General features: G+C 41.2%; 1 protein-coding gene across 1 annotated transcript; it reads left to right on the plus strand.

Annotated features, from left to right (window-relative positions):
* Positions 1–343: 343 nt before the first annotated feature.
* Positions 344–1,942, plus strand: LOC147628678 (UPF0481 protein At3g47200-like). The gene is made up of 3 exons (XM_086813084.1): positions 344–399; positions 518–1,015; positions 1,185–1,942. The coding sequence occupies exons 1-3, from the start codon at positions 344–346 to the stop codon at positions 1,711–1,713; spliced, it is 1,083 nt and encodes a 360-aa protein (XP_086669210.1). The 3' UTR covers positions 1,714–1,942.
* The last annotated feature ends 12,173 nt before the right edge of the window (positions 1,943–14,115 follow it).

The following is a 14,115-nucleotide window of genomic DNA, read 5'->3' on the forward strand; positions in this document are numbered from 1 at the left end:
AGTCAAGAGTTCACCATCCTTGAGCTTGAAGGATAGAGCATGAATTTTCAACATCCATGTGAGCAATGATTTAGAATGGAAGCCTTGGCTTCTATACAAATCCTTGGCTCCTCGCAGTAAGAAGCAGTGGTGGGGTCGAGTGTAAAAGAAAATAAAAGAATAATCTATTGTGCCATTGGAAACACCATTCACGCCATAAATGTTTTGACACATTTTTGCCACTCGAGCGGATGGTTAAGTCCCGACTCCCGACTCCCGAGTCCCGGCCCAAAACTTTGTGCCATGCTATGTAATCCGCCCCAAAGCTAATGATGTCAGCGTGAGTGTGAAGCCTAATTTGGCGATGTACAGAGTGCCTGCCGCTCAACGGCTGGCGAACCCAGGAGCTTACGCCCCGCTGTTTTTCTCCTTTGGCCCATACAGTGCCAGTTTCACTGAAGAGCCCACCTCTCCTGGTGAGCACTTCAAGCTGCGGATAGCTGAGCAGCAAAGTATGCGGCCCACTGAAAAACTGCAGACTCTGTCCATTCCGGTCTGTGTACGTGGAGTTCTGGGATTGCGGGGCGAAGCTCGTGCAAGTGACTCGCTCGGCACTCGCTGGCCAGATCGCCCTTGACGCTGTCACAGTGGCGAGCTGCTTAATTACAGATCAGCCGACGATCATACCTCAGCACATTATTGATGTGATCTTGCAGGATGCCCTTCTCATGGACAACCAAATTCCGCTTTTTGCCATCAGGTATGCAATCCAGGCGATGGCCGGGAGTGATTGCACCATAGAATCTGCGAGAGAGGCCATGTCCAAGAGCATTATGAAGTTCGTGGGATGGCACAACCCTTTTGATGGACAGATTGCGGAATCGTGGCGGCCGAATCTGGCTGATGGCGATGGCACTATGGAGCAATCACTGCTGAGCTGCGTTTACGATGCGTGGATGCCCTCGGATTCTGCCCGCGCGAAGCCAACGCAGCCGGAAGGCGATAATTATATTCCCTCGGCATCTTACCTTCACAGGTCAGTGCTCAAAGGAAACCGACCAACTGTACTTGTCCTAACATTTGTGTTTTTAATTTCTCATGTGAAATCTCAATCTTGAAAGATCTAATTATGACATTTATGTTATAGTTCAAGGATCTAAGATTTGTGGTTTGTTAAGAAAAGTGTTGTGTGAGCACTGTGATAGGTGTGGAATCAAGTTTTGTGGTAGCACGGCAATGAACCTCACCGAAATCAGCTTTGATAAGTCCACCCGCGTGCTCACCCTGCCCAAACTAGCCTTGGGGGACCAAACTCTGCACTATTTCCTGAACCTCCTCGCCTATGAGAACACAGCCAGATGGGACACTTCATGCATCATCGTCTCCTATGTGATTGTCATGGACTACCTCATCAACGACGAGGAGGATGTTGGGCTTCTGGTGGAGGCCGGGGCCATTCATAGCCTCCTAGGGAGTCATCGTGAGGTTGCAGAAGTCTGGAATCGTCTGGGCAGGCACACGCCCAGACGTCTCACGGCATCAGATGCGAAAATCATGCAGATGGTGAAAGATGCAAGCAATAGTAAGTGGCGCAAGTGGTGGTTCTCTTTCAAAGACACTTACATAGAAAAACAACCTTGGCTACTTGTATCCATAATCGCAGCCTCAGTCCTGCTCATCTTGTCCTTCTTACAAACCGTCTACACCTTACTGCAATACTATGCTGCATATTAACTTCTGTTATAATATATAATTAGCTCTGGGTATTGGTGAGAAGTCATTGAGCACGGCGGACTAAAGCCCTCTTTCCATTCACTACCTTTGTCATTCTTTTGGATTGAGGTTACTATTGTATTAACTTCTGTTTTGAGTAAGGCTAAGCACTTTCTTTCCATGTATTGACTTCTATTATGATATAAGCTTTGGTTATTGGTGAGCCCTGTTGTAATACTTGGTTATAATTACAAACCCTTTTTTTTCCTCAATTCATGGTGGGCCATGCCACCACATCTTGCATCATGTACTTTAAAAAAAAACTTTTAAACTCTTGAACTATACTAATGGGAGAAGTTAAAACAAGAACTCCAAACAAGATGCAAAATGCCATTTGCAAAAGTTACCTATCTTACCATTACTTGATTGACGAAACTTCCTATTTTCATTACTATTTTTGATTTTAAATTTGTGAAATTGTATAATTTTATTAGACTTGGTTAGCCTCACATGAGCAAGTTTATTGTTGAATGGTCTATCTGGTCTTGTAAAGAGATATTTGGATTATTTCACAATGTTCTTTAGCTCTTTTGTGTGTTCTTGAGTTGTCTTACATTCAATGTCCTATAGCAATAATGTTTTGTTTATACTTTATCTATATTAATGATTTGTTCAAGTGAGGCTAGAAAATGGTTTGCTTTTGCTTTTGGTGTTTTAGATGTTGCTAGAATATTTATTTGATCTAGTTGTACCCATTTACATGGTACTGATGTGTGCACGTAGGCATTAAATGGGCCAAGGGGAGACTTTTTTCCCTGAGCATTTGAACACTTCTGAGTGTGTACATCATAGGTGCCTAGAGGTGGTTTATATCAAAAAAGGGACTTGATCTAGGGTACCAATCCAAGAGACAAACATTTCTCCATATACAATTTCTGGAGTTGTGCTCCCCCTTGACCAAACATTCTTCCATGACCATATATTTTTCAATAGATGGACGCCAACATAAAATACCCATGATGTTGTCGGTGTGACGATTCTTTTACTGAAACCCTTGTCAATGATAACAAAAAATGAAGCCCATGCTTTTGTTTGCAAGAACACTATGTACCTCCTCCTTGATCACAAGTGATCTCAAGAATCCTAAAACAATGAAAATATGATACAAAGTGTAATGCTAAGCATAATGCCAAAGAAGAATCCACCATAAATGCCGATGTAGATTTTGTCATGGAGCCCATGCTAATGTTTCTCCTTCCAAAGTGGAAGTTGACGATTCTGTGGATGAAGATGCTGCCCTCTCCAAAAATGTGTGAATGTGCATTAGGGTTTTGTTTTCCATTTTAACAAGCTCTTGTTCATGGCTCTTTACACCCACCAAATAAATTCGAAAGATTTTAAACCCTTATTTTTAAAGCCTTTTTTAAAAAAAGGCAACAGAGTGCAATGTACCATTTGGGATCTTGCACATTTGTTGTTGATCGCACACCTATTGGTGTCTCGCAAGTTGTTGAAGAGGTAAAGCAAAACCATACAACCATATTGCTTTGATTATGCTCTTTGTGTTGCTGTTGCGCCTTCTGCCTACTATCGCTCTCCTCTTCCATGATGGCTTTTCTTCTAGAGGATGCAAAGGCGATAGAGAGATCAGCTCTCTCTTCTTTGAGTAAGCTTATAGGCGGCTTCTTCACTGCTCACCTCTAATATATGATTTTACCATAGAGGCAAACTACTCTCTGATACTCAAGAGCTCTACTATATTTGATTGTGCTCTTCACCGGTTGCATTGCCGAGCTTTTTTGTGTCTGCTACCATTAGGAGAATTTTGAGGTCATTTTTTGCCTTTTAAGAGGTTTGACCAAAATATTCCCTCAAAAAATGGGCACATGGTAAAATTTTTACGAATTAACACCAAACGTGAAGAACTTTGTGTTTTTAAAACGTACTCTTCAAGAGCTTTTTGGTGATATATAGCATGATGGGGTTTTGAGATTGGATGACACAAGATTCTCTAAGATTCTTTGATGTCCCTAAAATATTCTTTGATGTCCCTAAAATATTCCATATAAAATCTTTTGGGGCATCAAAGAATCTTAAAAAAAATCTAAGGTCATCCAATCTCAAAATATCATCATGCTATATATCATCGGAAAGCTCTTGAAGAGTACATTCTAAAAATGCAAAGTTCGACAAGTAAATAGGATGTGTCCATTTTGGCAAACATCGAGCAGCTACGATGCATTTGTATCTCGATCCTGATACATGGAATGGCTACGATGTATTTGTATCTCGATCATGATACATCGAGTGGCTACAATGCATTTGTATCTCGATCGTGATACATTGAACGGCTAATATTTGTATCTCAATCGAGTGGCTATGATGCATTTGTATCTCGGTACATTACATTTGTGGATCTTTACCGCTCATTGTATCACGATCGAGATACGAATGCATCATAGCCACTCGATTATTATTTAGAAAAATTATATTCTAGCCATTGTTTATCATGATGCTGATGGGTTTATGGTATGTACAATCACCATCCACCATGGCATGCCCAATTGCCATGTTGGCACTACCACGTATCACGATCGTGATAAGTAGGCTACAAAGGTGGATGCCATGTTAGACGGGTGCCATGGATCATGATCGTGATACATAGTACTACATGTCTATGTTGTGTGGATCTCGATCGAGATCCATGATATGTGTGTCAAACTTAGGTGGATCACAATCATGTTATGGAGTTTTAGGCTCAGTAGCCACATGGCAAGTGTGGTGCTTGCCACGTATCACGATCATGATACACCACCCACTAGAGTTGGTCGACTTGTATATGTCTTAAGTTTCTAGAAATGGGACAAATCTACACACCTTGATTGTACAACCACCCTAGTATATATACAGATGAAATTTTATTATCATGCATATAAATTCATAAATAGGGGCAAGAATTTATACAAGTGTTTTCACAATTGAGTCTGGGTATTTTCTTTTCTTTGAATTGTACAATTTAAAATTTGTAAAGTCATCATGTAAGTAAGTTGATACATGTAAGAACCTAGATACCATATAAATCCTTGTGTGATATTTTTAAAGGTAATATCCATTAGCTCCTTCTTGTCAAATTGTGCATGTAGGCCTATACATGTAGGTAGTCCCTTGGAGGCATTAGACAAATGATTGGAGATTTTTGGGTACCAAGTCAAACAGCCAAAAGTTGCTCCATATTGGCCCCCTTCTTGGCTGCTTGATCTAGCCCTCGCACACCTTCCAGGAGCTTCATGGGCGTATTGGATCATGTTTTGGCATCTTGTTTGATAGAAACAAAAGCCTTTGATCTCTTATATCTTGTGTGATGCCTCTAAGATTCCCTACAGATGAAAAAATCCCACACAGGTGTTCCTTATCGTACATATGCCAGAACATGCTCCAATAGGACCAAGAAGCTTCTGGGAGGTGTGTAGGGGCCAAATCAAGTAGTTGTTGTGATGGGGGTTGATATAGAGTGACTTTTGGTTATTTGACCTAGTCAAACAGCCAAAAGTTGCTACGTACCTGGCTTCTTTATCTAGCCCTTACATGAGAAGAATGTGGGAGAAAGGGAGAGCTTTAAGTCCTTGCTTTCTTTGTCACTCACACACACAACACAAGAGTAAACAAGCACACACAAGAGAGAGGGATGGCTGAATTTTCTTCTATCTTCTTCTTCACTCAACAATGCATAATACCTAAAAGATAAGAGTACACACTATAATGTAAAGTACTCCACTACTAACATACAAAGGTCGGTAAACCCGACTATATGAGCTGGCGCTATAACTATGCTAACACTTTACTAGTTGTCACCCATGATGTAGTCCACTGGCGTATATCATAACCATAATGTTTACTAACAACGCCAGTGACATAAGTGCAAAACCGTCACCCAGGTTGTCCAGCAATGTCCGCACATGTGGAGCTCGATATCTCAACACTCCCCCCCTCGAGCTCAACCCCATGCAATGCACTCCAAGTAAGCTCCTAAACCTGTGGAGCTTCTTTCTACCCAATGCCTTCATAAAAATGTCAGCTATCTGATCCTCTGTGCTGACATAAACCAAATCAACATCACCTGCTAAAACATTCTCCCTCATAAAATGATAATGCACCTCAATGTGCTTGGTCCTAGCATGATACACTGGGTTACTGGCCAACTGTATGCTACTCATGTTGTCACAAAAAATGACAATGGCCCTATCCAAGGACTCACCCATATCTACAAGTAGCTTTTGCATCCAAGCTACCTGACATGCTGCCATAGTAGCACCCCTGTACTCTGCCTCTGTGCTCGCGACAAGGCAGCTGTAGGCTGTTTCTTACTGCTCCAATTCATGGCAGCACTCCCAAAAGAGAAAACAAAACCACTAGTAGATCTCCTATCTAATATGCTACCAGCCCAATCAGCATCTGTGTATCCTGTCACCTGTATCTCTCTACTAGCCTCATAGAAAAGTCCATAATCAAGAGTGGACTTTATGTACCTGAGTATCCGTCTAGCCGCATCCAAGTGTGGCTTCCTAGGGGTCTACATAAACTGACTCACCAACCCAACAACATAGCTCAAATCTAGCCTCGAGATAGTCATATAAATCAAGCTACCTACTATGCGCCTGTACATAGTAGGGTCTTCCAAGACAACACCTATGTCTGCAGAGCAGACAACCTCATGTTCTGCTCCAATGGCACTGTGATAGGCTTACAGCTTGTCATACCATACTTGGACAACATGTCCAAGCCATACGTACTACCTCTGCACCAAAAAAATACCATGAGGTGATCTCACCACATCTATGCCCAAAAACTATCGCAGCTCACCCAATCCTTCATCTCAAACTTCTGCCTCAAAAGTAGTCGCACATCCTGTATTTTGGCATCACTATCACCAGTGATAATCAGATCATCCACATAGATGATCAACAATATGATTCCGTGATCTGTCGTTTTCACATATAGTGAAAAATTTGCATTGGATTTTAGAAATCCAATGGTAACAAGATACTCCCCGATCTTGTTTGACCATGCTCTAGGTGCGTGTTTCAAGCCATACAAGGCTTTCCGTAATTTGCACACAAAATCTAGATGTGCATCACTCATAACCTGGGTGGTGGCTGCTGCATCATGTAAACCTCTTCTTGCAAATCACCATGCAAGAAGGCATTCTTTACATCCATTTGATGTAAAGACCATCCTTTTGCTGCAGCCATAGCAATGACTGCTCTCACTATTGCCATCCTAGCAAAACTGGACTAAGTGTCTCCTCATAGTCAATCCCATAGGTATGTGCATAACCCTTGGCAACTAACCTTACCTTGTACCTTCTCACTAATCCATCTGAGTTATGCTTTACTTTGTATACCCACTTACATCAATTGCCTTCTTTTCCTTAGGTAAAGGCACTAATTCCCATGTCTCATTCACATCCAATGCTGCCATCTCCTCATCCATGGCATCTTCCCATTTCTGATTTCCAAGTGCCTACTCAAAACAAGTGGGCTCAACCTCATGTATAGCTTTCACCATGTAAGCATGGTGATGAGTTGTATAACCATTATATCTCAATCTGTCAATGGGGTATTTCACCCGTGTAGACCTGCGTACACCTAGATCACTGCTAGGTGTCCTCAAGATAGTCTTTGTTCTCTGTACACCAGGAGTAACGATAGTTGGAATCCCCAACTCCTTATCAAGACTTTTCTCCGAGCCACTAGAGCCACCATCCACATAAGCCTTAGATAGACCAGGTTATGTAGAGATAGGAGATAACACAACTCATCCTATTGCCCATGTTGAGAATGTGCCATTAGCTATGCAGATGGCAAGATGAAGTACTTGTCAAATGTACCTCATGTGCCCAACATCACAAAGAACTTAGAGACTGTTGGGAAGTTGATTGAGCAGGGTTTACAAGTATGCTTCAACCCTGATGTGGCTGCTATGTTGAAGACTTCAAGGATAAATGTCATTTTATTGCTAAGGGAAAAAGAGTAGGCAGAATGTTTACTTTAGATGTAAGCGTACCTAAGGTTAAAGCTGTATATTTGCATAAGGTGCAGGTGTTGTGGCCGATATTGACATATGGCATAAGTATATTGGTCATGTAAATGAGCAGCGATTAAAGTCTATGCAGAATTCTGAAATTGTTACAGGTTTGCCAAAGTTTAAAGTGAATGGAATGCATAAAGTTTGTGAAGCATGTCAGTTTGGGAAGCAAACAAAGAATGTGTTTCCACATGATAGAAATGTAAGCAAGAGGGCACTTGATGTGGTGCACTCAGATATATGGGGCCCGACCAAGATGACATCAATGGGAGGATGTCGCTACTATGTATCATTCATTGATGACCACACAAGGAAAGTGTGGGTGTACTTAATGAAGGAGAAAAGTGAAGTGTTCAATCACTTTCAGAAATTTAGAATGTGGCTGAAAAGCAAACATGTTTGTAGATTAAGTGCCTAAGGTCAAATGGAGGGGGAGAATACTTCTCCAATGAGTTTACTATGTACCTCAAAAATAACATGGAATTCAGAGGCATTTTACATGCAGGTACACTCCACAACAAAATGGGGTTACTGAGAGAAAGAATAGGCACATTGCAATTGCTTCTCGTGCATTGATGGTCAAGAAGAGCATGCCTCCTCATGATTGGGTTGAAGCAATTGCGACTGTAGTTTACATCATAAACAGGACCCCCACAATAGCAGTGCATGGTGTGACTCTAGAGGAGAAGTACAGTGGAAAAAAACCAGATTTGTCACACTTGAAAGTGTTTGAATGCATTGCATATGTACATGTCCCTGATGAGCTACAAACTAAGCTAGGTCCAAAGGCTAAAAAATGTATTTTCATTCGGTACTTACTTGAGTAGAAAGGGTATAGATGCTATAACCCTGTCACACGTGAGATGAGGGTGAGTACGGATTTTATGTTTGATGAGATGAGCAGTTGGTATTTTGATGTAAAAGACTCCATTGGGACTGATGCACATGAGCATGTGGTTACAAATAATGCAGGGCAACAATCACAAACATTGAGTGGACTAGGAGAGTCCTCTAGAAGTGGGTCTACTAATAGACCATGGAGTGGCAGGCTGCATCAAAATACGGATCCTACAAATACAAGAGATGCATCACCTAAAGTTGAAGAGAAGATTGTTTGATGTTTTAGCAAGGCATTCATATGTAGATGGAGATTCTAGCAGCTCAGAGCAGAGCCTTGATGAGGAGTTTGGGATCCCAACAATCAGGACACCTAGTGTGAGAAGAGTTAATGCAGCTACTAGGACACCACAAACACATCCAGGACCATGTAGGTTAAATAGGGTAAAAAGACCAGTTCATAGATTGATGTATGATGGCTATGTAGCTCGCCATTATGCATATATGAAAAAGGATTCGGAAATGGCTACGTTGGAAGCAAATAAGACATGGGAATTGGTGCCTTTATTGGAAGGGAAAAAGGCTATTCGATGTAAGTGGGTGTACGAGGTGAAGCACAACTCAGATGAGGTATGATGTTCCAACCTTTATGTGGGATCATGGAGAGTTTATGCCTCTAGATATGGATATGTCATCTTGGATGTTCAATTTCCGAAGGCAAACGGTTATGGAGGATCATGCATACAATGTCTTTGATCCTAGAGGTAATTATGACACTTGGGAGACACATGCTTTTCCATATGATCTAGGCATCATACTCTTCATGGCTATCTTGTTTGCTAACATATGGATTATTCTACCCTTTGATCCAGGAGGTTATGACACAAAGATTTCTTTGGATCATATGACATCCATACATGCATAGATGAGTTGATGACATGGTTCTATGATGGTGCATTTCACCCAATAGGGTCATGACATATTGATCTTATGGTTTTAAGGAGAAAACCTATTGGGTGGGGATAGTTTGTAATGAAGGAATTATGGTCACGCGTGAATGAGCCAAGGGCCATAGATGTTGGAGATTGTCTCCCAATGGCCATCTTCAGTCTTTGGTATTTGATATTGGGAAACCAGAGTGAATGTCGTGAAGGCAAGGAATTATCCCATATGTTAAGGAAAAGCCCATATTGTACGTAGATCTATATAAAGGGTCATTTCAATGGAATGAAACACAAAAGAATATCTCAAGCCTTTTTATGTGTCTAAGCTAATCTATCTTGGAGTCTAACTAAACTTGAGTCTATCATGATTTCCACATTCTCATTATGTCTTGCTTAGTCTTTGATCCACCATGATTTTCTACATGGTCTCCGAGCTTAGGTTAGTATTTAGATTGGTGGTGGCTAAGGATTAAGAGATTATTAGTCATTAAGAGAAGTGTTTAATGTTAGGATTATCGAATAGATTAGGGTTATTTTGCTCCCCTTATGAAGTAATGCCCACCAATGAAGCTTTGATGAGAAAGGGTTGTATTAGATTCTTGATTAGGTTATAATTAGGGTTTATTTTAATTTGCCTTCTTCCCCTCTTTAATTAGAATCTAGGTTATGAGGTTAAAAGATTAGAGATTTTTAGTTTCCTCCTTGCTACCATTGAGATCTATAGAGAGAAAAGAGAAGCACCAGAGAGAATAGAGCCCACAACATGTATAGCTAGATGGCTTCATTTTAATCGATCCCTTAATTCTAATTTGTAAACTTTGATTCTCAATCTAGACATAGTCCAAGTCCTTGTTATAATCCATTTTTTGTAATCACTTTTCTTAATGAAAATCAGAGCTTTGCTTCTTGAAAAAACTATATTGTATCTTTTTTTTCCCAATATAAATGATACTTTATATCACGCACCTTGTTGCACAACGCTGGGTTAAGGTGTCTTCTAGGGTTTCTAAATCTGTATAGTAGAGAAAGATCAGAACCTGTTTGGAGTTCTTTCATTGGCCAAACAGTCTCGAAGGCATAAGATAATAGAAGAGATCATATAATTTTTTCGCAAGACAAGATGCTAGAACATGCCTCCAATAGGCCCCAGGAAGCTCTTGGGAGGTGTGTAATGTTGAGATATCGAGCTCCACATGTGTGGGCATTGATGGACAACCAGTTCCACACTTATGTCACTGGCATCCTTAGTAAACATTATGGTTATGATATACGCCAATGGACTACATCATGGGTGACAGCTAGTAGAGCATTGGCATAGTTATAGTGCCAGCTCATATCGTCGGGTTCACACTATGGACCAACCTTTGTATGTTAGTAGTGGAGTACTTTACATTATAGTGTGTGTGTACTCTTATCTTTTAGGTATTATGCATTGTTGAGTGAAGAAGAAGATAGAAGAAAATTTAGCCATCCCTCTCTCTTGTGTGTGCTTGTTTACTCTTGTGTTGTGTGTGTGAGTAAGAAAGAAAGCAAGGACTTGAAGCTCTCCCTCTCCCCCACATTCTTCTCATGGTATCAGAGCCTAGTTCGTGGTGAAGGGGGCTCAACAGGCAAGCAAAGGAAGCGGTACATGGGTAAGGGTAAATCTATCTCTTCCCCTTTCATTTTGAAGCAATCTTTGCAGGTAGCTATCAGGCAAGGTAGCAGGGGCAGTAGGCACAACAGGTCTATCTTTGTCAGTTCGGGCTTTTGCGGGCCAGATTTGCATTTCGGGCGCATCTCAGGCCCCGTTTTTGACCTGCAATATTTTTGGAGAGTCTGCAGAGAACAGTCAAAATTGATTGTTTTTGGCTGCAGAGTGTTTCTATGCACATTTCGCACAATTTTCACATCTCTAAACCACTCACCATGAGAAGCAACTTTTTACAACTCAGATGGCTGTCCGTCCACTTGTGCGCTCCGGCAAGGAGCTTCAATGGCGATCTGAACAGACTCTAGACGGAGGACTACATGCAAAGGGCGCTAGAACACAATGGACTAAGATGCCTCAATGGGTTGGCCACGTTGCCTTTATATAGCCTCACGGGAATGGTCAAGATGTAGATCAGCCTCAGTCGGCCACCCCACGAGACGAGTGCTTGTGCACCTAACCGACATATTTTCAACATGCTATACTAAGGCATATTATGGACGAGGGAATATTTCAGAGGATATTCTAAGGAATATTTTCCTCCGGGGCTAATGCTTGAGGCCCACTATTAACTCAAGGACCCGATATCCTCGAGTTGCTATCAAATGCCCTCTAAGTGCAGTCACAATAGCCCGCATAAAGATGCATCCTACTCAGCTAACTGCTAACTCTACATAAGCCGTCTCCTAACCATCTGGCCACACTTGGCCACCATTAGTGTCTAAACTGAAAACTGTCGTGTACCCGAGTGCTCATCCAAAACGGCTTCTCCTCTCATAAAGGGGGCCTTACAACTTGAGCACATCCGTCACCCGCAGTACAATCACGAGGGTGGAGCATTGAGCAAAATGCTTTTCCAACAGTATGTCACCACCCAAAAAGACACGTGGCATTTACACCTACAAAAAATAAAAAGATCCATCATGACATATGGCAACTTTTTATTAGCCATCATATGGTTATATAAATATGATGGATCACCTTATTATTGTGACTTTTCCATGAGCTAATGTTTGTCTTTGGAATCAATAAGCACTTGGTTGCATCTCCTAAACACATCAGAAGTTGTATAACTTTGATTTAATAACCACCACCATTAGACTCATGATGAAGGGCCATATGAATGCCCTCACATATGAGTTGGTTTCAGTACTCTTGCAAGAAGGGTAGTCAAGGCAAAATAGGACAGTCATGTGTATTAGGGATCAGGCCTTTCCTATTAGCCAACGTGGTAAAGACAAAGCATCCTCTTGACAGGGAGGTGATAAGTCTAAGGTAGATTCAGGCCATTCCTCTAGCAACAAGGGTATTAACAAAGGGGACGACAAGCCTAAGAAGAAGGGCAAGTGTAACTATTGCAAGAAACCTAGTCATTATATTAAAATGAATGCAGAAAAGGGCTAGAGAAGGAGAAGAAGAAAGATTCAGGCATGGCTGTGTGGCTGATGCATGAGCACCTAGTGCTGAGATTGATGAGGAAATTGTGGATGATGTAGTTGATGGAGAGGACAGCCATATGAGCATCTAAAAGTATGCCAAAATGGTTGGTATATAGACATTACATGATAGCAAATTGGCAACTCCTTTGCCTCATAGGACATGTGGAGGTTCTCATTATGCATCTACTTCATTTGTGGATCACTCTTTCATTACACAAACATGCAATGAAGAGGAGCCCATTTCCTTCGAGGAAGCACAGAAGAGTGATCATTGCAGGGATGAGTATGATTCTATACTCAAAATGACACTTGGGATTTCACTGAGTTGCCTTATGGGTAAGAAAGCCATTAGTACAAAGTGGGTTTACAAGTTGAAACGTAAAGTTGATGGTAGCATTGATTGCTACAAGGCTAAACTTGTTACAAAGGGATATGCCCAACAGAAAGGGATTGATTTTAATGAGATCTTTACACCTACATCTCGTATGACAACCATTGGGTGTATTATTATATTGGCTACGTCTATCATGGTGGCTGGATTGTACATCAGCTAGACATTATTATATTGGCTACGTCTATCATGGTGGCTGGATTGTACATCAGCTGGATTGTACATCAGCTAGACATTGAAGTTGGTAATTTGCACGAGGAGGTCTATGTATCTCAACCTCATGGTTTTGTGGAAAAGGGGCAAGAAAACAAAGTATGTAGGCTCAAGAAAGCCTTGTATGGCCTTAAGCAGGCTCCCAGGGCATGGTACAAGAAGATACATGCATACTTGGTTGCACATGGATTTTGCAACAATCCTTTTGAGAGTACCTTCTATGTAAAGAGGAGTTGTGATTATTTTTTGGTTCATAATTCTATACATTGATGACAAGTTGCTCATGGAATGTGGATCAGATTTTAACCTTTAAGGCTGAATTACATATTACATTTGAGATGTCAGATTTGGGCCCTTTGCATTACTACTTGGGCTTCCAGTTTCTACAGCGTGATGATGGCATTGTGTTGTTATAGCCTAAGTATATACTAAAGTTTCTAAGAAGATTTCAATTTGAAGACTGTAAGCTTATAGCCACACCAATTGAGATAGGTACTCGGCCTACTCTTTAGGATCCTGGAGATTCCTTTGATGCCACATTATATCAGATGGTTGTTGGATGCTTGATTTACTTATGCAACACTAGGCTAAATAGTCAATTTGGGGTTTCATAGCGAAGCAAATTTATGCATAGCCCAAGCATCAGGCATTGGCAGGTTGTAAAATAGGTATTCTGTTATTCGCAAGGCATTGGCAGGTTATAAAATAGGTATTCCATTATTGGCAGGTTGTAAAACAGGTATTTTGTTATTTGCAGGGCACTCAATCCCTTAGCTTGTTCTATCTCGAGGGTGGTTCACAGCTACATGCCTTTATAGATTCAGA

Source organism: Cibotium barometz, chromosome 19 (assembly GCF_041138505.1).
Source record: "Cibotium barometz isolate CiBa-2024 chromosome 19, ASM4113850v1, whole genome shotgun sequence".
Classification (NCBI taxonomy): Eukaryota; Viridiplantae; Streptophyta; class Polypodiopsida; order Cyatheales; family Cibotiaceae; genus Cibotium; species Cibotium barometz.